The sequence below is a fragment of the Tursiops truncatus genome, chromosome 12 (assembly GCF_011762595.2).
Source record: "Tursiops truncatus isolate mTurTru1 chromosome 12, mTurTru1.mat.Y, whole genome shotgun sequence".
Taxonomy (NCBI): domain Eukaryota; kingdom Metazoa; phylum Chordata; class Mammalia; order Artiodactyla; family Delphinidae; genus Tursiops; species Tursiops truncatus.
The window spans coordinates 86,642,734-86,665,619 of record NC_047045.1 but is presented as its reverse complement, the minus strand read 5'-3'; the positions used below and the strand labels follow the sequence as shown (position 1 = coordinate 86,665,619).

The 22,886-nt window shown below is 54.5% G+C and overlaps 1 protein-coding gene across 10 annotated transcripts in view; it reads left to right on the top strand.

Annotated features, from left to right (window-relative positions):
- Window positions 1-22,886, top strand: part of RPS6KA2 (ribosomal protein S6 kinase A2) — a 296,958-nt gene that overhangs the window by 242,641 nt on the left and 31,431 nt on the right. For all 10 annotated transcript variants that reach the window (XR_012324984.1, XM_073789827.1, XM_073789826.1 and 7 more), the window contains 4 exons: window positions 708-778; window positions 2,459-2,547; window positions 14,052-14,116; window positions 21,891-21,993. Coding sequence is in view for 9 of the 10 variants with exons in the window: in XM_073789827.1 (XP_073645928.1) it covers window positions 708-778; window positions 2,459-2,547; window positions 14,052-14,116; window positions 21,891-21,993 (328 nt within the window). In the remaining variant the exon portion in view is untranslated. The remainder of the gene's footprint in view (window positions 1-707; window positions 779-2,458; window positions 2,548-14,051; window positions 14,117-21,890; window positions 21,994-22,886) is intronic.

Here is a 22,886-nt window from a genome sequence, read left to right as displayed (position 1 = left end):
GAGACGGGAAATGCCCCTGGACTTTGGAGAAGGCGACCGGAGAGGTTGGCCCCTCGCCTCTTCCAGGAGAGGCCCAGCCTCTGCTGTCTGCCATGGTCCACGTGCCAGGAACGGTCCCGCCACCTTGCTCTCGGGCACAGGACATTCCTCCCTGAATTGCTCACTCCTTTGACAGACTCGTCCCCTCCACTTTCGGTGTCTCGTAACAGCTGGGGAGGTGGGTCACAGCAGCCTGAAGGAGGAGGGTCGTCACGGTGATGAGTCTGCAGGGCACTCAGGGTCCGCAGAGCACCCTCCCATTCGACCTGGACCCGGAGCGCTCCTCCCCACCCCTGTCCTCCCCTCCTCGGTCAGCCCCTCCACGGCACCCTCCAGAGAAGGACGGGTCCTCAGTCGACCCCGTGGAAGGTGTGTGGCCGTGGGCTGCAGGTCCCCATCCCCCTCTCCATGGCGCTGAGCACCTTCTCACGGCCGTGGAGCTGAGCGTTTACTGTGTCCATCATCCATCCGTCTCCCCACTGAATGCCAAGGTCCACAATGCAGTTCTGTTCGCTGCTGTACACCAGGCATGTAGGCCAGCGCCTGCACTTAACTGACCACATTTTGAGTGGGTACGTGCACTTGGGCTGCATTTTGCCTGTCTGGGTCTCGCCACCGTGAAGTTCGTGGGTTCTGAACTCTTGCTTCTGTTCTGTGTTGGTCTGCAGTTCGAGATGCTCACGGGGTCATTGCCATTCCAGGGGAAGGACAGGAAGGAGACCATGGCCCTCATCCTCAAGTGAGTACAACACCCACCTTGGGACCCACCCCAGTACGCGTTAGCGCCTTCTGATATCGAGAGCTTCGGTCTTCAGAAGCGGGACTGTTCAGTGGGCAATAACGGTAAAGAGCATTCGTGGCATTTTCATGTCAGTGGGTGAAGCCAGTGGCATCTCTCAGTGATTCTGATGAAATCTCCTACCAAAGATAAAGTTTTCCATCAGTAAAAATCATCTAAGTTGTCCAACGGCAAGGTCTTTAGACATGATGGTTGGTGACCTTCAAAAGTGCAGGTTCAGGGGGCAGAGGGCCGCAGGGGCTCCTGAGAGAGGCTCCCCTTCTCTGCCTGTTGACCCGTTCGTGCACGTGGCTGAGCTCTCCTGCCTGACATCAGCAGGAATCATACGGCCCGAGTCACTGAGTATGAACATAATTTTCTCCTTAATTCTCATGAAGAATCTTTTAACACAAAAATGGGTTTTGCTCTTAGAACCCTAGAAAGAAGTCTAAACCCAGAGCCAGTCTTGCCATAATAGCTTTTAAAAAACAAACAAAAGAAAAAACAAACCAAAAAACACATCATTTTATTTTTTTGGCCGTGCTGCGCAGTAGGCAGGATTTTAGTTCCCTGAGCAGGGATCGAACCCATGCCACCTGCAGTGGAAGCGCAGAGCCCTAACCACTGGACCGCCAGGGAAGTCCCTTGCTGTAACATCTTCATCAGAGCAGGCTTTCTCTGAGCGAGATGTCAGAGGGCAAGCTCTGGGAGAGAGAAGCTGACGGAGGGCGGACGGGGTGAGGAAGTGGCCCTGGAATCAGGCAGGCGCCAAGTTACTGTCTCCCTGCTCAGTGAGAGGCTGGGCCCACCGCACCTGCAGGAGACCATGAAGGTGCTTGGCCTCACGACCAGCTCTCTCAAACTCTGCTTGCAGGTGGACACGCAACGCTTGTAGAACCAGGAGGCACCTGCAAAGCTTACGGTTTTGTAGGTACATCATTATATAAATAGAAGGAGAGCAGTTCATGGAAGACACCCCGTAGACAGGATGTAAACGATGTTTCCCTGTATCACGTGACCTTACACTATGGATGACATGCGTAACTACAGTCTACTCTGGTCTTTTTTGTTTTTTGTTTTTGATGGCCTCTGTTCCTTTTAATTTTAAGAGGGAACAAGACCTTTTTTTCTAAAGCAAGAATAATTCCCTCCAGCAAATCCCAGGTGTGAACTTGTAACCTGTCGTTGGGAGTGACAGCATTTCTGAAGGGGCAGCAGCAAACTGTGGACACGTGGTTCCCAAAGCGAGGTCCTGCAAGGCCCTCCTTTCCCAGATGTTGCCGCAGACCACACCAGAGGCAGAGGAGAGAATCCAGCTGTCTCCTCAAGCCAAGAGGAGAGTCCTAAAATGTCAACCATGCTGGCATCTCTCCAAAGCCTTTTTTGTTGTTTTCTTGGAAACTATAGTTAATTTCCATTTAAAATGTTCTGTATGTTAGTGGGATCATTCTTGTTTATTTTTAGCGGCCTTGTTATTTTTAGTGAATCATTATGGGGCTGTTGTAAACAGCTGCTCTGGGTCACGTGGATGTGATTGGGTTTGTCTGTGAACGCTGACTGCAGAGCCGCAGAGCCCTGAAGAAAACCCTTCTCCCTTTGGGGCTCATCCTTCTTACCCGAAAATACGACTGTGCTTTTCAGAGCCAAGCTGGGCATGCCGCAGTTCCTCAGCGTGGAGGCTCAGAGTCTCCTGAGAGCCCTCTTCAAACGGAACCCCTGCAACCGGCTGGGTAAGACCCGCTGAGCCCCCGGGCCCGCCCCGGGCCGCCCACATGCTCACACTCTGCTCTGGTCTGGCCCCGCATTTCACCACGTTCTCTGACAGCAAAAGGCCCTGACGCAGGGGGGGAAGTTCTGTCACGTGTTGTCCGAGCTCTGAGGATTTCAAAAACACACGGTCGCTGCCCAAGTATTGTGCTAACAGTCACCGTTTTTACACAGAATGGTGGTACTTTAGAACTCCGTAAACTAAAGACAACCCTGGAAAAGCCACCCCATCTAATTTGTCTTTGAATGTTACAGAGAGATCATAATGGTTTGCCCAGTTCTGATTTGCATCATGAATTAATTGATTACTTTTCGTTAATGTCTCCATCAGTTCAAGAGAGACACTGAAATGATCTCTGCTAGTCTAAGGCCAACTTGTCGTGCAGCTCAGCAGATCTTAACCCGATTTAGAACACACCTGCCTCAGAATCCGGTTTGCAGAGCTGTGAAACATCAAAGTGCACGTAAACATCTTTGCACATCATTTCTGCTCCCGTCTGAACCCCTGAGCCTGCCCAGTCTAGCGCCCCGCCCCAGTCTGGTATCATCAATCTTTTAATGTTTGATCCCAACAATTAACTTTGGGTTAATTACCCCTTTATTTTGATTCTGTGACTCCTTCCTGGTGCTCTGCCCCCATCCAGTGTAGACACGGGCTCTCCGTACAGCACTGAGAGGCCAGGGGTGCTGGGCAAGGCAGGCACACAGCCTCTCACATTCCTCTGCCGATTGGTTCTTTCACAAACCAGGTAAATAAGTCATTTCTCTTCCTGAGCCTCTGGTTCCTCTCGGGATGACAATGATCCACATGGAATTCTGCACTAATAAAATTATTATCTCATTCAGATCCTCACAATACTACAAAGTAGATAAAAGGAGAAATGTTAGATTCACTTACGAAAAGAGGTATATCCCTAAGAATTGCTTTTAGCTGCAAAGTAAAGAACTCTTAAATAATTTAAAATTATTTAACCCAGCTAATTTAATGTTTCAGACTGCAGTTTATTCTTCTCACATTACAAGCCGTGTTGCAGTAGAGGGTTGTAAGCGTTGGCTGGGCAGCTGAACTATTGCTCTCAAAAGCCCAGATAGGTCTGTCTTCTTCGTTTACCATCCTTAGTGTATTGCCTTTTCATCCTCACACATGGTGCCTTACGATCACAAAACAGCTGCTGCAGCTCCAGGCATCACATTCATGTTGAAGGGAGCACGAGGTGGCTCCTGACCAGAGCCTCCCAGCTCTGTGGGCACAGGGTCCCACGTGTGCCCCCCACGCCCCCGGGATCCCAGGGCCCCCCTCACCTCATCATGCATCCTAGGAAACCGGCCCCATCATAACTCATCTTCTGGTCCCTGTGGTTGACGGACTGTGCAGGTCTGGGGTACCACGTCCCTCTGGTGTTTCAGAAATGCCTGCTTTTTAGGCAACTGGGGGGATACTGGGGCTCCGTACTGATGGTCTCAGGCTGACCGTCCACCTTTGGGGGGTAACTAATTAAAAACAGTCCCCCCCAGTTTGACTGACTCTCTGATGGGAGTGATGGAGAATGGCTCGGTGTTTCGTGTAAAATAGGATATGGGGGTCTCTCGCCCTCCGCCCTCCTTTTCTCTCCAAGTCTCAACCCTCACCCTCCCTCGAACTATCTTTAGCTCACAACTTGATTCTTTTTTACTTTAATTTGAGCTGAGGGTATAATTCTTCTCCCTTCGCCTGTAGCGAACTCCCTGAAATTTCACTGTAATTGGATTTAATGAATTGTGGGAAAATCTCAACTTGTTTTCATTTTATGTGGAATTTTCTTTCTGTGGAAAAATTGGACAAAAAGTATCAAGATTTAGAAAAACACAAGAAAGATAATACATAAAATCACAGTCTTGAGGAATAAAATGGTGTATTTATCAGACCCAAGCATGAGGTGAGGGTTTCAGTTTTTACCTAAAGACCTCCCTATGTCGTAAAGCGGCTATAGCCAGAGCAATTTTTTTCTTGCTTTTCATAATTGCTATACTTTTTAACCAGTGAGTGCCTGTACAGTTCTTTGTGATATCTTATCCCCCTCCTGTCTTTTCCAATTGTGGTGAAATACAACATAGCAAAAAGTGTATCATCTTAACCGTTTTTTAAGGGCACAGGTCAGTAGTCAAGTACATTTGCAGTGCTGGGCAGCGTCAACACCATGCATCCACAGAACTCTTTTCATCTTGCAAAACTGAAGCTCTGTCCCCATGAAACAAGAAACCCCCACTCGCACTCCCCCAGCCCCTGGCCCCCACCCTTCTGCTTTCTGTCTCTGTGTTTTGACTCCCCTTGGGGCCTCAGGTCGGCGGAAGCATACAGAATTTGGTTTTTCGTGTCTGGCTTATTTCATTTAGCATAATGTCCACAAGATTTATCCGTATTGTAGCAGATGTCAGAATTTCCCTAATTTTTAAGTTGAATAATATTCCGTGGACGGGTGTACCGCACTGTGCTCATCCGTCCTCCATCCGTGGACATTTGGGTTGACCCACATTTTGGCTGTTGTAAATAACGCTGCTACGAACATGGGTGTGCAAATAGCTCTTCAAGACCCTGAGTTCCAGAAGTGGGAGTTCCTGGATCCTGTGGTAATTCTATTCTTAATTTATTGAGGAGCCACCTGACCATCTTCCGCAGTGGCTGTGCCCTCTTCCTAACTGTAGAAACGTTCTGGACCATTTTAGCCTCTCGATCCGGCATGGCGGCCCATGTCTGGAACCATCCACTGTGGTGAGGTGTGAGGACAGAGGAACCCTCGGCGGGAGGTGCTTTTGCCCTGATCTTTCCATACGTCAGTTGAAAATGTCTGTCAAAGTAAAGCACGTACTCTTCATCCAAGTAATTCCACTTCTGGGACGTTTCCTAGGACGTAGTCGCACAAGTACCCAGAGACATACGGGATGTTGTTAGTGCAGGAAGGAGGGGAAGAAAGGAGCCCACGTTCCCACCACCGACGGACGGTTCAGGGAAGCGGGGTCCATCTACCCGGGAGGTGAGGCAGGTCTGCACCACTGGCTCGGAGATGCGTCTCAGCCAGAAACGAAGAGTTAAGGAAAAATAGCAAATGTCCAGAATGATCCTATATTTAGAAGAGAGGGAGGGAGGTGAGCAAAGAAAATTTCTGGAAACACACAAGTAGCTGTTAGCAGCGAGTGTGGAGGGCCGGGTGGGGAGGTGAGCTTTTCCTTTCACCCCAGACACGTCAATAGTCTGATTCTTTAATCAATAACACACACTCGTTTTATGATGAAAAGCCTAGTTTTGTAAAATTTGGTTTTGAGAGAAACACGGGATATTCAGAGACTCCTGTGTGGTGCAGGAACCCATCCTTGGCCTCGGAGCTGCCCAGACGGGCAGATGGCAAGAGTGTGGACTCGTCGGGGGCTTGGGGCCTGGCCTGCCTTCCTGTCGGCAGATACTAAGGGCCCTTTAATTAGGAAGGAGAGGGACGATGTATATGTGACCCAGAAACACACACCAGTTCCCTGATACTTTCCAGGCTCTGGCGCTGGGGAAACAATGGAGCAAAACTGTGGCCCTCGTTCTCATGGGGCCTCTAGGATGGTAAAAGATGGGGCACACAAACACCCCTCGGCTGCCATGAGAAAGAGCGGGGGGAGACCTCAAGGGACAGGAGCCGGGGGGCTGCTGGAACGTGGAGGGAGCACAGACGTGAGCCGGGGTGGGAGCTAGCGAGGAGCCCTGAGTGGCAGCACCAAGCAGAGGGGCGGGATCCGCCCCCAGCAGGTACTTGCTGGGCGACCTTGAGCAGATGGCTGCCCCTCTCTGTGCCTGCTTTCCCGCCCTGTGAGCTGAGGGTGATAGCAGAACCTCTTCAGAGGGTTGCTAGGAAGACGTAAAGAGCTGGACCAGTGCCTGACACATAGGAAACACTCTAGTGTGTTTGACAAATAAATGCATAAAAAAGCAGAGATAGGGCTTCCCTGGTGGTGCAGTGGTTGAGAGTCCGCCTGCCGATGCAGGGGACGCGGGTTCGTGCCCCGGTCTGGGAAGATCCCACATGCCGCGGAGCGGCTGGGCCCATGAGCCATGGCCGCTGAGCCTGTGCGTCCGGAGCCTGTGCTCCGCAGCGGGAGAGGCCACAAAAGTGAGAGGCCCGGGTACCGCCAAAAAAAAAAAAAAAAAAAAAGATACTAGCCCAGTGGAGCCCACAGAAGCATGGAAAATGGCCCATCCACGACCAAAGATTGCCCTTCAGATAATTTCTAAAGTGAATTATCATAAAGCTTTCCAGGAGTTATGGACCATCCTGCAGCAGTATTTCATATCCAAGATGTCCAGACTCACATAAGAAGAAATTATAGTCGGAATTATTGCTCACCCAACTTGACCCGGGTCAGCCACTAAATTTAATTGCCTGAAAATCTTTAGCCTTAAGGTGGGGAAATTATGTCGAGTAGATTAATCTTGGTCTGCACAGGGAGCTAGACTGGGAGGCTGGGACTCTTCCCCTTCTGATCGCCTTGAGCCTTGTTCTTGACTCCCCCCCGAAAAGTCCACAGGCCATTTGGGGAGTTCGTCAGTATCAGAAGGCCTCACCCAAACCCCGGTTCCTCACGTAGATCTGTGGTTTAACCACGTTACCTTCAAATCAGCCCAGATCTCTGTCTCTTGACACTTGAACTGTGGAAGAGACCTGTCTGTCCAGATTTCCCCTCTTGATCAGGACAGCGGTCATACTGGATCCGGGGCCACCCTGCCCCAGTGTGGCCTCATCCTCTCTAATCACATCTGCGACGACCTCGTTTCCAAGTAAGGTCACGTGCTGAGGTTCTGGGGTTAGGACTTCACTGTCTGAATTTGGAGGATCACAGTTCAGCGCCTCCGAGAGGGTGTCCACAGCATCTGCAGTGGAAGAAACGGCAGAGGTTCTCACTAATCACATCTGCGACGACCTCATTTCCAAGTAAGGTCACGTGCTGAGGTTCTGGGGTTAGGACTTCACCGTCTGAATTTGGAGGATCCCAGTTCAGTGCCTCCGAGAGGGTGTCCATAGCATCTGCAGTGGAAGAAATGGCAGAGGTTCTTCTGCTTGATGTCACATGCTCGGCAGGTGACAAGACCTAGGTCCTCGCCCCAGATCACCTGCCCAAGGCGGCATGGCTGCCGAGGCTAGAGCTGGCCTTTCCCCCCCGTTGTCCCCTTAAGATGCGTTGCCCTCACCCAAAGCGTCCGAGTCTAGGTCTCCAGCCCACCGCTGACGGCAGTGTGCACTGCTCAGTGAGGTGCCCCACGCACCTGTGGCAGGTGCTGGTGACACACAGGTAGAGGATGCTGCTGCGTGGGAAACACAGCCGTGTGGGCAAAGAGGCCAGAAATCTCGGGTAGAGATCCCCCCCCCCTTTCCCCTGCAGACCTGAGACACCTGAGGAGCCAGCCAGAGGGAGGCCCCTCCTCCGGGCGTCGGGGCTGAGGGGCGGGGGCAGGGCCAGGGCGGTGCTGGAGGGACAGACAGATGGAGAAGGCAGACAGGCCCCCACCCGGGCCGGGCCTGGCAGGGCTGGGCGGTCAGTGAGGGCAGGGAGGGAACGGGTGGTTTTCCATGCCGTGAGTGGAGAGATTTTACTGAAATGGAGTCAAATTTGAGTTTATTTCCGCCACGGTGGCGTGTGGACCCGGCAGCTGGAAAACTGGATTATTTGGGTTTCGCACTTGATGGCAGCAGGTGCAAAATGCCCGCCCGGCAGGGCTGCCTGGGACCCTTGGGCGGCATCTGCAGGCTTGTGCGTGTGCTGGGGAGGGGGCAGTGGGGGGCGTGAGCTCTGGGCCCGAGAAACGTCACGGGCGCAGTTGCAGAAGCGGAGAAGACTAGCACGTGAGAGCACGCGTGCCCTCCAGGCGGCCTGGGTGGGGGGCTGGGAGGGCAGGGCAGGCGGAGCGGCCTGGGCCAGGCCGGGGCTGCGACGTCCCCGGTCGGGACCCTCGGAAGGACGCGGCAGGCGGAGCGCGGCAGTCTTGTTTCTCAGAGGATCGATCGTTCTAGTCATGAATTAGAGAAAGACCCTCTTGGGGCGTCTCTAGCTCACCCCTGTGAGCATCTGTAACTTAAGTCCTGGACATGCTGGACTCCTGGGGGCACACGGGGCAGAGGTTAGAAAGGCGTTAGACGTGCCCGTGAGCATAAAACAGCGCATCCGGTAAACTACTGCTGGTGACTGGAGAACACGTGTGGGCGGGGCCCGTCCACCCGCCCAGGGCTTCTGTTTCTCGTGTTTCCATTTTCCGTTCCAGACTCGATCTCCAGAGGGTGTGCTCTCCTGATCTGACTTCAAACACAGTCCGCTCTGGGCTCCAACCATCTCATTCCAGTCCCACGGGCATCGCTGTGACCTCTTGGAAAGGGCCAGCCTTTGACGGCTTGGTCAAGGCTGAGCGAACGCCCCAGCCCCTGGCTTGGAGCTGCTGGTCCCAAGCCAGCCCTGAGGGTGCTGCCGGGGCCCCGCCTCAGCCAGCAGGTCCCAGGAGACACAAGCTACGCCAAGCAAAGATTTTAAACAGTAAATGAAATTTCAAGCTGACCGACAATACTTTAAGACTAAAGATGTGTAGATGATCTATAAGTGATGGAGAAGTGAAAAAGCAGACCTGGTGTTCAAATACGGGGTGGTTATGGACTGGCCTTTAGGAGTGTGCGGGTCCGGTAGACCAGACCCACACAAAGTATGCAAGGAAAAGAGCCAGACGTGAGTTTATTCTGAACATGCCCAAAAGAATTAGAGAGGGACTCTGTGTGACTCTCAAACGACGAAAACAAATATTTCAACAGTCACAGAGGGTCCAGGGATTAAACATTTCCCAAAGCTATCTGTGGACGGGAAGATTCAAGGAAAACATTTTTGGCCAATCCCCAAACCTGTTGGGGATGATTTACTGTGAAAGTGGAAGCCCGTTGATGATTAAGCCCAGGAGGAAAGGAACGGGGTCGCCTCGTTAAAAATGTGAGGTGGAAGGGCTGCAGGTACCCAGGGCCATAGAACAGGTCCCAGCCTCAGACACAGCACTGCGTTTTACAGCCACGTGCCGGTGGAAGACAGTTCCAGTGCGTTGCAAAGCTACCCCTCGACCAACGCGGAGAAATCGAGACGGGGGTCCAGATACAGAGGTTCAGGAAGACAGCCCAAAAGCGTTCGGAACAGAAGTAATTAAATGTTCCTACACCAGAGAATAAGCATGAACTCTTGAATCTGCTGCCCCAGTGAACTCTTTCTGCGTATTTGCCAGGCATTGGGGATCTTAATCGAGACTCGCCAAACTGCATAGAGAGAATGCTGTTCTTCCGTTCTCCGTGTTTCTGTCCATAAGTACCTGTTCTTGTCAATTCTTCATGAGCCCGCCTCTTGGGGACAGAGTGAGACTTGAGTGCATTTGGTGATGATCCCACAGCAAGTCAGCCGAGACTCAGAGACAGACACAGACACAATCTCTGGACTGTCCCAGCTCGGACCTCTGCTCGCTGCCGTTTGTCAAATGTATTAAACAAAAAGGAATTGTCCAGCACAAAGTAGACTCTTTTAACATGTTTCAGGAGAGGATAAATGGAACTAGAATCCAATAATGACCCCATGTGCCCTAGGAAGGTTGACAAAGGCTTTAGAGAACTCTCTGCAGAAATTCTTTCTCTTTTACGTTTTCGCCCCTGGAACACCTGGAATTTTTGAGTAATAACCAAAGTGTTAATTCGCTCTTGAGTGTTTGTTGAGGCCTCGAAGCACGAACGTGGTGCAAAATCTCACTGCAGTGGAAGAACGAAGATGCAGATAAAAATGTTCTGAGTAGGCGCCCGAGACAGCCCAGCTGGAACCAGCAAACTGTAGCTACACCAACACCCGTATTTCCTTTCTGTTTTACTTCATTTTGATTCTTGCAGAGCATTCTTGCAAATGACAAATGAGCATGAAATGCAGTGGGTACAAAATGCAAAGTAGATGTTTCAAAGCCACACAGTCAGTGAGTCGCTGTACAGGTGCCTGTCCCTGGGCTCAGCGTGTGAGCAGCAGCCTGCCACCTTCGACTAACCCACAGAGCTTCTGGCAACGCAACCCGCGTTCACCGAAAAGAGCGGGAAGAGGTACAAATCAGAGGCGGGTTTTCGTTTCTCTTTAATCGTCGTGGCCAGAAGGCTTTTTCAGTCCCGAGCTCTGGTCTCCATCAAAGGAGGGCTGCACGCAGGTGGGCGCGAAGCCAGACTGTTCATTCTCGACATCTTGTTCCAGCAGCCACTTGGGCATCTGTGGAGGGCCTCTAGCTGGGGGTGCCCAGGCTGAGACCAGATCTCCGGACTCAGGTCAGGGGTTTACACAGCAAGGGATGGACGCGGGCATCCGGAGGGTCCTCAGCGTGAGGTCCTCAATAAAACTGTTTCTCCCTACTCATAAGAAACTCCTGACACCAGACGTGTGGGGTTTTCCACACCAACTGATCCTCCACTTCTCTGCAGACACCGACTGTGTGTCGTACGATTCAGCTCAGTTCTGGCCCTGACCACCCAGTTATCTCGGACCCCAGGGTCAGGGTCGCTCCCACCAGACACCCCATCTCCGATGCCAGTCCCAAGTGCCAGGTTGTCCATGTGCTTCCGGCCCACCAGCTGTAAACCCAGGGTTCCCAAGACCCCCTCCTCAGCTGTGAGAATTCACGAGAACAGACCACAGAACTCAGGAAAGTGCTTTAGTGAGTTACTGTTACCAATGTATTACAAAGGATGTTCTACAAGATCAGATGAGCCGCCAGATGAAGAGGTGCGTAGGGCGAGGTCCAGAAGGGCCCCCAGCCCAGCCGCTTCTGTCCCTTTGGGCTTTGGGGGGAGCCACCCTCCTGGTTGTTCACCAGCCCGGAAACTCCCCTAACCCTGGTGTTCGGGTTTTGTTGGAGGTTCCATTATGTAGGTGTGATTGATTCAACCCCTGGCCGTTGGCGACTGGACTCAGTCTCGGCCCTTCTCTGCTCCCTGCGGTTGGGGCGTGTGGGCGAGTTCGTCAGACGTGGATGAAAGTTCCAGGCCTCGTGACGGGGTTGGCTCCGTCTGTAGGGTCTTTCCACAAGTCGCCGCATTAAGACAAATTGAGCTGTGGTTGAGAGGGGCTTATTATGAATAACAAGAGATGCCTCTTTCATGCCTGGAGCCATTCCAGGAGCCAGTGACCAAAGCCAGACATCAAAACAGGAGATGCGGGCTTCCCTGGTGGCACAGTGGTTGAGAGTCCGCCTGCCGACGCAGGGGACACGGGTTCGTGCCCCGGTCGGGGAAGATCCCACATGCCGCGGAGCAGCTGGGCCCGTGAGCCATGGCCGCTGAGCCTGCGCATCTGGAGCCTGTGCTCCGCAACAGGAGAGGCCACAGCAGTGAGAGGCCTGTGTACCGCCAAAAATGAAAAAAAAACAGGAGATGCTTCCATCATTCTTACCACTCAGGAAATTACGAGCGTCTTAGGAGCTCTGGCCAGGAGCCCGAGACAAAGACCAAAATATGTATTTCTTATTATATCCTAATGTCTCAGGAGAAAGGCCAAATTGGATACACACGTCGGGGTGGGGTTCTGGGACGGGGAGCGGAATCTGTCTTCCGGTTCTGCTCCTAAACTCCGGTTTGGTCCTGGGCACGTTACCCAGCCTCCTTCAGGCTGGTTCCTTATCTAGAGAGTAGGGATGGTGCCCAGGGCACTGGGTGTTGGCGGCATTTAGCGGGGGAAACGCCTGTGGTGTGTCAGCCCCGCGCCACTTCCCCATGTCCCTAGAGGGGGAAATTCCGGGGCTGACAGCTTCCTCCCCTTGTTCGTCCATTTGCGTACCAAGGTGACAATCACCAGGTCACCGAGTCCAGCGTGGTGACAAGGCCAGGGGCTCCTCTTTCCCAGGGTGCTGGCCTGGCCAGGCTTCCCCAGGGAGTGGGAGCTAGCTGGGCCCTCGTCCACCTAGAGGTGACCCCGATGCCACGGGCAGCTTCGCGCCTCCTTTTCTGCCCATGTCACGGCTTTGACCAGGAAACAGGGCTGGAGATGACAACGGGAAGCCATGAGCCCACAGCGGGCTGTGTCTCCCGGGACCCCCGGCGTCCGGGGAGAGGGTCCTCCCGCTTCTCAGGCTGGACGGCAAGGCCGGGCAGGGGGCTCCGCGGTGACCACGGCGGCTCCGGGGGGCCTCGCGCTGTCCTCCACACCTTCCTGCTTCCGGCCTCCCAGCCGCCTGCCTCCCTCCCAGGGATGAGGGGGGCGGCTCAGCCTAGTGGGGCAGACGCGGGCCGAGCCTCTGAACGGGGCGGGGCTGGGCCCCAGCGCTCGGGGTGCAGAACCGGGAAGCCTGTGTGGGCCTCACACACGACCTGGTTGATTGAGACGCAGGACCCGTTTCCCCAGACAAAGCCGGAGCAGGAGTCGCCTGGCCCGAGGCTGCCTGCCACCCCTTCTCGCATCTCCGCTGCTTCCCGGCCCCTCCCTGACTCACCTTCCCATCCTGGAGAAAACGCAGACCTCATGGGGCCTTAGAGCTTGGCTGTTTGATTTTTGGTTTGGGTTTTTTTTTTAATTAATAGAGTTATTTTTAGAGCCATTTTAAGTTTGCAGAAAAAGTGGAAGAGAAGGTACAGCGAGTCCCACATGCTCCGTCACCCCCTGCACGCAGTGTCCCCTGGCGTCAGCTTTTGCTGATTTGATGCGCTTGTTAGAAGTGGTGAAGCAGTATCGGCACGTCGTTACTACCTGAAACCGGCGGTTCACATCAGGGTTCACTCTGGGAGGGGTAGCTACGGGCTTCAGCAAGTGCATGACGACATGTGTCTACCTTTAGGTGTCCGAAGTCCTCTGCACGCCCTCACCCATCCCTCCTCCCTTGGGGCTCAGGATTTCACATAAGCAACAAGCCAGGGAGAGATTAGGCAGAAGGAGCCAGCGAAGCAGCACTGTTTGTACACAGTGTCCAGGTGACAAGAAACTGTCTCGCGCAGGCCCAGGTGGACACAGGCCACCTACGTCTCTCTCCAGGTTCCCATCCTGCTAGAAACGGCCTCTCCAGGCCCTGGCTTCCTTCCCCTTCCCTGTAAGCCCCAGAGCAGCCGTACAAGGCTCTCTGCGCCATAGCCTCCACCCTGCCCTCGCCGGCGTGTTCTCATCCTCTGGAAGGCCCGGCCTGATGCTGGCTCTGATGGAGACTGGGATGGGCCTCCACTTCCTTGCCCAGGTGCCCGGGCATCCCCACACCTGCAGCAGGAGGGTCTAGCCTGCCCGCCCCCCTCTCTGCCACCTCACCTGGTCACAGCTCTGCAGGGCTGAGTGGTGGCCGCTATGGGCTGTGAGGGGGCAGCTGGCAGGAGAGGTCGCAGCTGGGGGCTCCTTCCCCCTGGAGGCCGTCAGGACCCCAGCCCCCTCCCTGCTGCGTCAGAACTGCAGTCACGGGTTTGCTCTGATGCTCATCTCTGCTCTGTGGTCACGGCAGGTGCTGGCCTGGACGGCGTGGAGGAGATCAAGCGCCACCCTTTCTTTGTCACCATCGACTGGAACGTAAGTTGCAGGCCAGGGTCCCGACTGCACAGAAAGCACAGGGAGGTGGGGCGGGGGAGTCGACAGCTGCTGGTACAAACCCGAGGTCAGTATAGACCCGTCACCTGGGGGAGCGCGCTCCCTTGGGGGGCTCTGAACGCGCAGGCATTTCCCTGGCGCAGACCAGGGACCGCCACCCCTTCCCTGCGGCTCCAGGCCTGGAACCCCTTCCACACTTTCCCTGTCAGAGACCGGCCGGCCTCAGTGGCCCTGCAGCCGGGCCACCTCCCTGAGGGCAGAGCAGAGGCCACCCTGGGCCCAGCAGAAGGCTGAAGGGGCCCCTCGGCCGCTCCTGGGCTGCACAGAGCTTTCAGTTTGGGGCCTCTGGGCGCCCAGATTCGGTGCTGCTCCCTGCCTCTAACAGGATCACGCCCGCACTCAGCAGTCCTGTAGATGTTGCTGCAGAAAAGCATTGTCCAGACCAGAAAAGACAAAGCTGTTCGGGACGCTTGTTAAAGACATAAAGAAGACTTCGCTCGGGGGGCTGTCGAGATGGCGTGGGGACCACTGCAGGCGGGTAGGGGGTCCAGCCGTCGGGAGAGAGATGGGGCTCAACTCCGAATACAACAAGGAAGGAGGGGGCGTGTCAGGGGCCAGAAAGGGACTGAGAGGAAGCACCAGGGTAAGGGGCCTCCGGCTAAACCCACCGACCAGGATTCTTGCTGAGCCGGGTCAGGGTCCAGACAAATCCAGCAGTCAGGCCTGCTGGGGAGAGCTCAGGGGCCCGGGCAGGTCGGGTCAGAGTCAGGGGACGTCGCCGGCTCCGCGCTGCCGGATGGATGTGGACTGCGCCCCCCGCACCAAGGAGGACCCCGGGTCCAGCGCTCCCAGCCGCCCGACTGGACGCGGCGTGGAGCTGGACGCCGGCTCAGAAGTTCCCGACTCTCACCTCCCCGGCGCCCGGCTGCTGGCTCTGCGGGGGAGGGTCAGGGCAGGCAGCTCCCAGGGCGCCAGCCGACCACCGGGCCAGGCTCCCCGTCTGGAGGCGGCAGGCCTCCTCTGGGAGCAGGTCCTTGGTCCTTTCCCACTGGGTAAACACAGCTCTTAGCTGTGGGGTTTTCTTTTCCCGAGCTAGGATTTGACCAGAATGTTTACAAAGTGAAAGTCTCTCTATGCTGCAGAGGTCAGTGCCCATGTCTGCCCGCCCCCCTCCCCGCGGAGTGTGGGGTGTCCGCGGCCTCGGGAAGGGGTGGCGCCTTGGCTCCGGTGGGTGGGCAGGCCCCGCCCCAGGTCTCACCTCTGGGGACATTTTCGCACAAACGGCACGTAAAACCCGCTGCTCGCTGAGCTTCCCAGCCTCACCCCTGCAGCCTCTCCTCCGCTCCCCACCTCGGCCCAGGAAGCACTCCGACTGGCAGCAGTTTGCTAACCTACTGTTAGATGCCGGTGGTAGAATATATGCACACACTTAGACTCGGTTTCAGAGGTAAGAGTAGAGAGAAACCTGGTGACTCTCTGGTGACGTGAGGCGCCTGGGAAATAGGGACAGCATCGCTGGGGCAGGGGCTGCAGTGGGAAGGGACCAGCACAGAGGGGAAGGAGGGGGTCCCGGCGGCCACACCGCTCAACACTAGAGCCTGGCTGGAAGGGGGGCCGTGGGCAGGTGCTGGGGAGATGCTCACCCCAGGACGGCGCCAAAGAAGGGGCTTGTCACGGGGGGATCCAAGTCAGGTTCGTGAGGTGCGTGGGATTTTCACAGCGCAGTGGCCCTGGAACACTGCAGGCCGGGTTCCCGTGCGTTCCAGAAAGCCCAGGTCTGCGTGAGCCCTGAGCACGAGCTGAGGCGCCCGGCCATTTAGAGCAGCCCTGTTGCACGGCTGGGCCTGGCTCTGTGGTCGGCGCAAAGCCCCTGGCTTCCTGTACCAAGGAGGTGGTACTTCTGCGTCATGTCAGAGCAATCAGGCTGGAGTTAGGTTGGGAAGTTTCTTCCGTTGCTTTTAGCGTTTCGTTTCATTTCTTGTTGGTTTGGTTTGGTTTTTGAGAGAGACCCTTCTGACGCACTCAGACAGCCTTACCTCCTGTCATTTCCATTCCCCGAGGATGACCAGGCAGGGCCAGAGGCGTGCGAGGATCTCAGTGCATCCCTCGCTCTGGATGAAGCAGCCAGAGATGGGGAGGACTGAGAGACCACTTTTGTGCGCATTGGTGTATTTAATGACTACCTGGGGCTTGCCCGTGTCAACGTGAGCAGGTGTCCGGGACATAACGATGCAAAGACACAGCTGTCCTCAAGCTGCTTCAAGTCCCGGGGGTGCAGGCGTGCCGTCGTCCAGCCGCGGAAGAGGCGTGCGGTGGGGCTGTCCCGTCTGGGAGGGGGTGACGCCGCAGAGATTTGAGGAGGATTGACAAGGGGGGGAGCGGGGGAGGGGGGGAGGGAGTCCTCCCAGCAAAGATCTCCTGGGACCGCAGCCTCGCTCCAGCCGCTCGGGCCCTTCCCGGGATGATGAGCTTTCATCCTCTCCAGCCCCGGCACGAGCTGGTCAGCCCCGTGGGGGCCGCTGGGTCCTGGCCAGTGACCGGCCCCGGCTTTAGAAGGACGTGCACGGGATAGATTTGTCCAGATGCGCTCGTTCTGCTTTCGGCAGCTTAGATAACTGGAAACCACAGGGGAGGGAGACGCATTTGCAAAAACTGTTAGTACCAACGGGCCTTCCCACTGCCAGGCAGATGCTCAGAGTGACAGTGACAAGGCATCTCCTTGACTATCCAACTCTACCCCAGAGCCGGCCTCAGGATCCAGCTTGGGACATATAAGGATATGACTTCACCTCTGCTTCCTTCTGTGACCCAGAACTGCCAGCAGAAGTTTCTGGTTTTTTTAAGTAAATACCTGTCGTCCCGCGCTTCTCCCTGGGGTGTTCGGGTTTCCTGCTAGGGCAGAGTGAGTCCAGGGACACTGCACGTGGGGGGCACTGCCCCGTTTGTCCTGCTCTGCCATCACCTTGTCCTCAGAGCCTAGCAATTAGCACCTGCCCAGGAGGCATCCTCCCTGAAAGCTCGCTCCCTGCGGTAGGAGCAATGAAAAATTACAAGTTAATTATAGACTGAAAGCCTCTGCAGCCGGTGATGGGAGAGTCGGGCACAGAAGCTGCATTTACTTTTCCCCTGTGGCTGGAGCGGTGCCGAGAACACAAAAGTGAGCACAGACCCCAAATAAGCTTCGTCCAAGTTAATCACCCCGGGCCCCGTGAGCCGGGCTCCCCTCACAGTGGGAATGACGCTTCCACAGCCAAGGCCCGCCCTGTAACTATGACGACTCATTCTTCCAGTCACTTTTATTAACGCTGGGAGTATGCTTGTGCTGTTCTTTTTACTTTCTGAAACCCTTCCAAGCACATCACCGGTTGGTGGGTGTGAGATGGGAGGGATTCCCCGGGGGGAGCTGAACCCAAGGCAGTGAGAGGAGTGCACCCCGTCCCTGGGCGACCCGGCATCGTGTGCAGAGCCCCCAGATCGCCGGCCGTGTGGGCTGGCAGGAGGAGAGTGGGGCTCCGGGCCGCAGAGGGGGGACCCCTCCGGTTTGGGTCCCGGGAACTACCCGCTGCTGCTTGGCATCTCACCGTGCGTGGGCCCCTTCCACGGCCCACTGGAAGATTGCTGTCGATCTACTCCCATGTTAAGTACACCAGGAGAACTCACCCTTCCAAGGAGCCGACAGGTGTCTTTGTTCAAAGACTTAATCGCCCTTTGGCTCGGGGGTTTTGTAAATCCAGATACTGGGGTTGGAGCAGCTCACGGTGGGGTCACCAGTGGAAGCAGAGCTCTGCACCTCGTGGACCAGACGCCCCAGATCTGCCCACGGCATGCTGCAGTCATGAAATTCTTCCTGTTCCTCCTCCTGTCCTGCCGTCGCTCTGCATCTGGATCTGCATCATTTCTGCGTTGCTATTTCAGGAATCATCTCTAACGGTGCCCTTTGCCTAATTAGAGCATGTTGATTTTGAAATGCCCGGAGCCAAAAGTGCCGGCAGAAAACAGACATTAGGTCTGTGACCCCGAACTAGAATCAGTCTTCTCTTCATTATCTCTTCAGTTGCTATTTTTATTTTGCTTCCTCTATCCTTCCCGAGTCACCTGAAGGTCTTTTCGGTATAAGTAGAATTTGGATGCACCTGCAGAGAGCATCCCAGCCTGTACACGTGCGATGTGAAATCCGTTCCAGCGTTGCTACACCTTGCAACTTGAGATCATCATCCTGAGATCCTGGGACAAATGCCACGATTGAAGGTGATGCCTGGTGCATTTGGTCATGAGATCCCACTTTCCTTCCATCAGTGTGGGGTAAATTGTTCCAGAGGCTCAGAAAGGGGAATCTAGGTCAGAACTATGCCTGCACCTCGTCAAGCTCAAAGTCCACAGAATACATCTGACTGTTCATTCTCCATTTGACCCCGTGCACAGCAGCGGACATTACAGAATGAGAAGCAAGGTCACCTTTTCCCTAAATCCTCCAACCCACTCCTAGGTTTGGACACCTGGAAAGAAAGAAAAAACATGTATAAGAATAACACATATTAGCACTTTCCAAAATGTTTATCCAGTGACAGGAAGACATTGACAGGCCTTTAAGACTGCAGCAAACACAAGGGTGTATCCGAAGGGCAGGGTGACCAAACACCCCAGGTGGCCTACACAGCTCTTTGCTGCCCACTTGAAACCAGGATGAAACCGCAACAACCTCCGGAGACAGAGAGGGTGGAGGTCTGGGGGCCGGTGGGCAGATGACGCTCACAGGCTCTGTCTCTGCAGGGACCAGTGTCGGGGTGAAGAGGGGTCTTCGAGAGGACTTCCTGCTGCCCTCCTGCAAGCCTTGGGAAGCTTTCTTCCACGCTGTGCCTCGGGTCAGTCAGGCTCTCCGTAGCTGAGGCACAGGCTTACAGAGGCGGTTTGGAAAATGCAGGGAAACACAGACATGTGCTTGCACACGTTGCCATGCGAAGCCAGAGGTTGCACACGCTGCACACCGGGTTCTGGGACTGGCTTGGTGGGCGTCTGGAGTTGGGATTCTGCACAGGGCAGGGTGGGGCAAGCGTGAGCCGGGCACCGTCCTGGGCGGGGAACCCCGGGTACCACGTCCTCTCTCGCTTCCCGAGTCATCACTAGATACCTCAGTTAAAAGGGTGCAGTGCTCTCCACCCAAACTAAGTCCACAGCAGCTCACGGCCAGGGGACAGTCTGATTCCGACGAACTCTTCTCCTTATGGCTGAGGACTTGGAAGTCAGGGGCTGCGTCTTCTCCCAAGGGGTCAGCCTCCCAGCCAGGACCAGTGAGCTGCAGTCAACGGAGGCAAGTAGAAGGATCGGCCTGGGAGTTGGGGTGGGGAGAGGAACTGAAGTGTGTGAGCTTCAGCCTTCAGATGCAAAATGTCTCTCATTTGCATGAAATGACAACCAGTTCTGTGTGTGTGTGTGTGTGTGTGTGTGTGTGTGTGTGTATTGAGATACAGTTGACATATAACACTATGTTAGGTTCACGGTTTGCAAGGCAGAAGTAGAGACACAGATGTAGAGAACAAACATATGGACATCAAGGGGGGAAAGCGGGTGGTGGGATGAACTGGGAGATTGGGATTGACATATATACACTAATAGGTATAAAATAGATAACTAATAAGAACCTGCTGTATAAATAAATTAATTAAATTTTAGAGAAAGAGACAGCATGGGCTGTAAAAAACAAACCCCCCCCCCCAAAAAAACTTGGTCATTTGTAAGCTAAACAACAAATAAACTGTTTGAAAAAGAAAAATAAAAAGTAAAAAAATAAAATTAAAAAACCATTATGTTAGGTTCAGGTGTACAACGTAATGATTTGATCTTTGCATTGTGAAGTGATCACTCCAATAAGTCTAGTTAAAATCTATCTCCTCACAGTTATAAGAGGTTTTTTTTCCTGTGCAGAGAACTTGCAGCACGGTCTTACGAACTGTAGCCACCAGGCTGCCCTGTGCACCCCCAGGACTTATTTATTTTATAACCGAAAATTTGCACCTTTCGATCCTCTTCCTTTCATTGGGTCCATTTCAGCCGCTCCAACCCCCCTCCCCAAACTCTCCCAAGCCCCACCCCACCTCTGGCAGCCACACGTGTGTTTTTATAATGGAAATCTCTCCTGTAAACAAAACACCCCTCGTCATAGAAGCGGGAGTCCTGCTGCGGTGGAGATTCCCCTGTCCCTCCCCCTTCTCTGGGAAGTTACAGGACTCGTGAAGGCAGAGGGAGAGGATGTGATTTTTACTGGATCAGGACAAATATTTATTTAATAAGCCAGCTCAAATATCGCTGGTGGGAGGGGAGAGCCGAGCCCCGCAGGCCAGGCTGGGCAGCATTTGAATCGGGGTGCCGAGCTCGCCCCTGCTTATTAGACTTCCCCTGACAAGTGCATGCATCAGGGAGGTGCATTCCCACCCTACCGGTGTGTCCGCGTGGAAGGCATCCTCTTTCTATCTGGAAAGGGTTTATAGAGTCACTCAATTCGTAATGACATCTCTTCACCCAGGGCAGGAAATGACCGAATAATGCTCCACTGAATTAACTCGTTTTTTTCTCCTCCGTGGCTCCCAAGTGCACGGCGCCCCCCCCCCCCCAGCTCCACATGCGCACCTGCAGCCCCGGCTGCTCTGAGCCCTGGGAGGGAGCCCAGCGGCCACCGGTCAGTGCGGCTGTTTGACGGCGCCTTCTGGAAGGCTGTGCTCTGGGCGGGGTCTCCCCTGGGATGGGAAGAGTCTGGAGACCCAGGCCCTCCTCCCGTCTGCCCCTTCGTCTCCCTTGACCCTGGAGGGGGTCTTACCTAATCTTAGCCTATTTCCTCGTCTGGAAACTCGGGTGACAAAATCTGCTTTACTGTGTTATTGAAAGATTGAGAGCGGATCTCCACAAGTCACTGGCTCCATTTCCAGACTCCCCCGGCGGGGGGTGGGGGGGGGGTCCTGAGTCCAGACCTGGTGAAACAGGAGCTCCGAAAAGTGCCTGAGCCTGGTGTTTCCAGCCGGGAAACAGTCCTGGATCAGGACCCCTTCCAGCAGAAGGGGTCCTTGCTGGGCCTGCGAGGCTTGGAACAGTGCACGTGAGGGTGTGGCCTCTGCATCCCACCGAAGGCAGCTCCACACGTGGCCAGTTCTCTGGCTCGTGCTCGTCAGGCCCTTAAAGTGCACAAAAATGTGTAACTAAACCCAAGAGCCCGACGCAGCCCCTCGACTTGAGCAGAGGGGTCTGGACGCCCAAATTTGGTGGCAGCCGGAGTAGGTGCCCCAGGGAGGTGCACAGGCATTGGGGTGTGGGTGAGGAAGGACCCGGATGGGGTCTGTGTCCCCGCAGAGCAGGGTCCCGGGTGCTGGCTCCGAGGTCGCCGGGGCGGGAAGCACTTGCCAAGGAGCAGGGCTCTTCCTGCTGTTACCTGGGGGTGGGGCAGGGCATAGCTGTCCTGTCAGATTTTACTTGAAGAAGAAGATTCTGCTGCCCGAAAGAGGTTGAAAGCCATTGCCCTAAAATCAAGAATACTTAGATGTCCCCAGACCCTTTTCCCTCGAACTGTGGCCTTTATGCCTCTTTGTAAACTATGTAACTATTCTGTGTCGTATACAACAGATACCATATTTTGTGTGCGTTACTAAACGTGGCAGAGCTCTGGGGGGGGCTGCCGGGTGCTAGCACCTGATTGGCAGGTGGCACGGATGGGTTTCCCGCCCGCATTCTCCCTGCTGGCCCTCAGCGCCCTGTCTTACTGTCCACGCAGAAGCTGTACAGGAAGGAGATCAAGCCGCCCTTCAAGCCGGCGGTGGGCAGGCCAGAGGACACCTTCCACTTCGACCCCGAGTTCACGGCGAGGACGCCCACAGGTGCGTGCAGGCAGGGAGAGGGGGGCGGGCCTGTGTGTCTTTCCCATGGCGGGTCCTCCAACCTGGCCAGGTAGGGACAGGCATCCAGGAGCCAGAGAGCGCCATGTTCAAGGGCCCTTCCATGGGATACAGTCCTCAGTCCTCTTGTTCCTCTGCTCGTAGTAAAGGCTTACGTGACAGAAACACTTATCAGTTAGCGCCCAGGTAATACCCAGCTGGGAAATTTCCCAGGTGTCTGTATCCCCCGCCCACCTCATGCTGCCTCTTGGCCTAAGTTGTCAATCCAGTGTCCACCTGTCAGAGGGACACACCCGGGCAAGCTCGAGAAAAGAACCTCAAGACAATGAGAATCTCTTGTTTAATTGGGGAGGGTTTATGGGAAGAGGGAGCCTGTCTGTTAAGTCTGTTAATGTGTGGACTACTGTTCTTATTCGTACAAAAAAACAAACACCTGTTTGAAAAGTTGCATCAGCTACTGTGTCTCGGCACGGCAGATGGACTTGTGTACTTAGCCTCTATGATACGTCTTAAATTACTCCTAAGGTCTACCAAATTCAATCAGAACTGGTCAGCTCCCTTTAAAATTTGTCATTTTGTGATATGGATAAATTAATACTAACCTTTTTTAGATACGGTAATTGTCCTAGTCTACCCAGGCGGCCATAACAAAATACCACAGACTGGACGGCTTCAACTAGAGAAATTTATCTTGGTTTCCCGTGAGAGCTCTCTTCTGGGCTTGTAGACGGCCTCCTTCTCTTTGTGTCTTCACATGGCCTTACTTTGTGCTCGAGGAGAAGGAGAGAGAAGTCCCTGGTGTCCCTTCTTCTTATTATAAAGACATCAGTCTTGCTGAATCAGAGTCCCACCCTCATCACCTCATTTAACCTTAA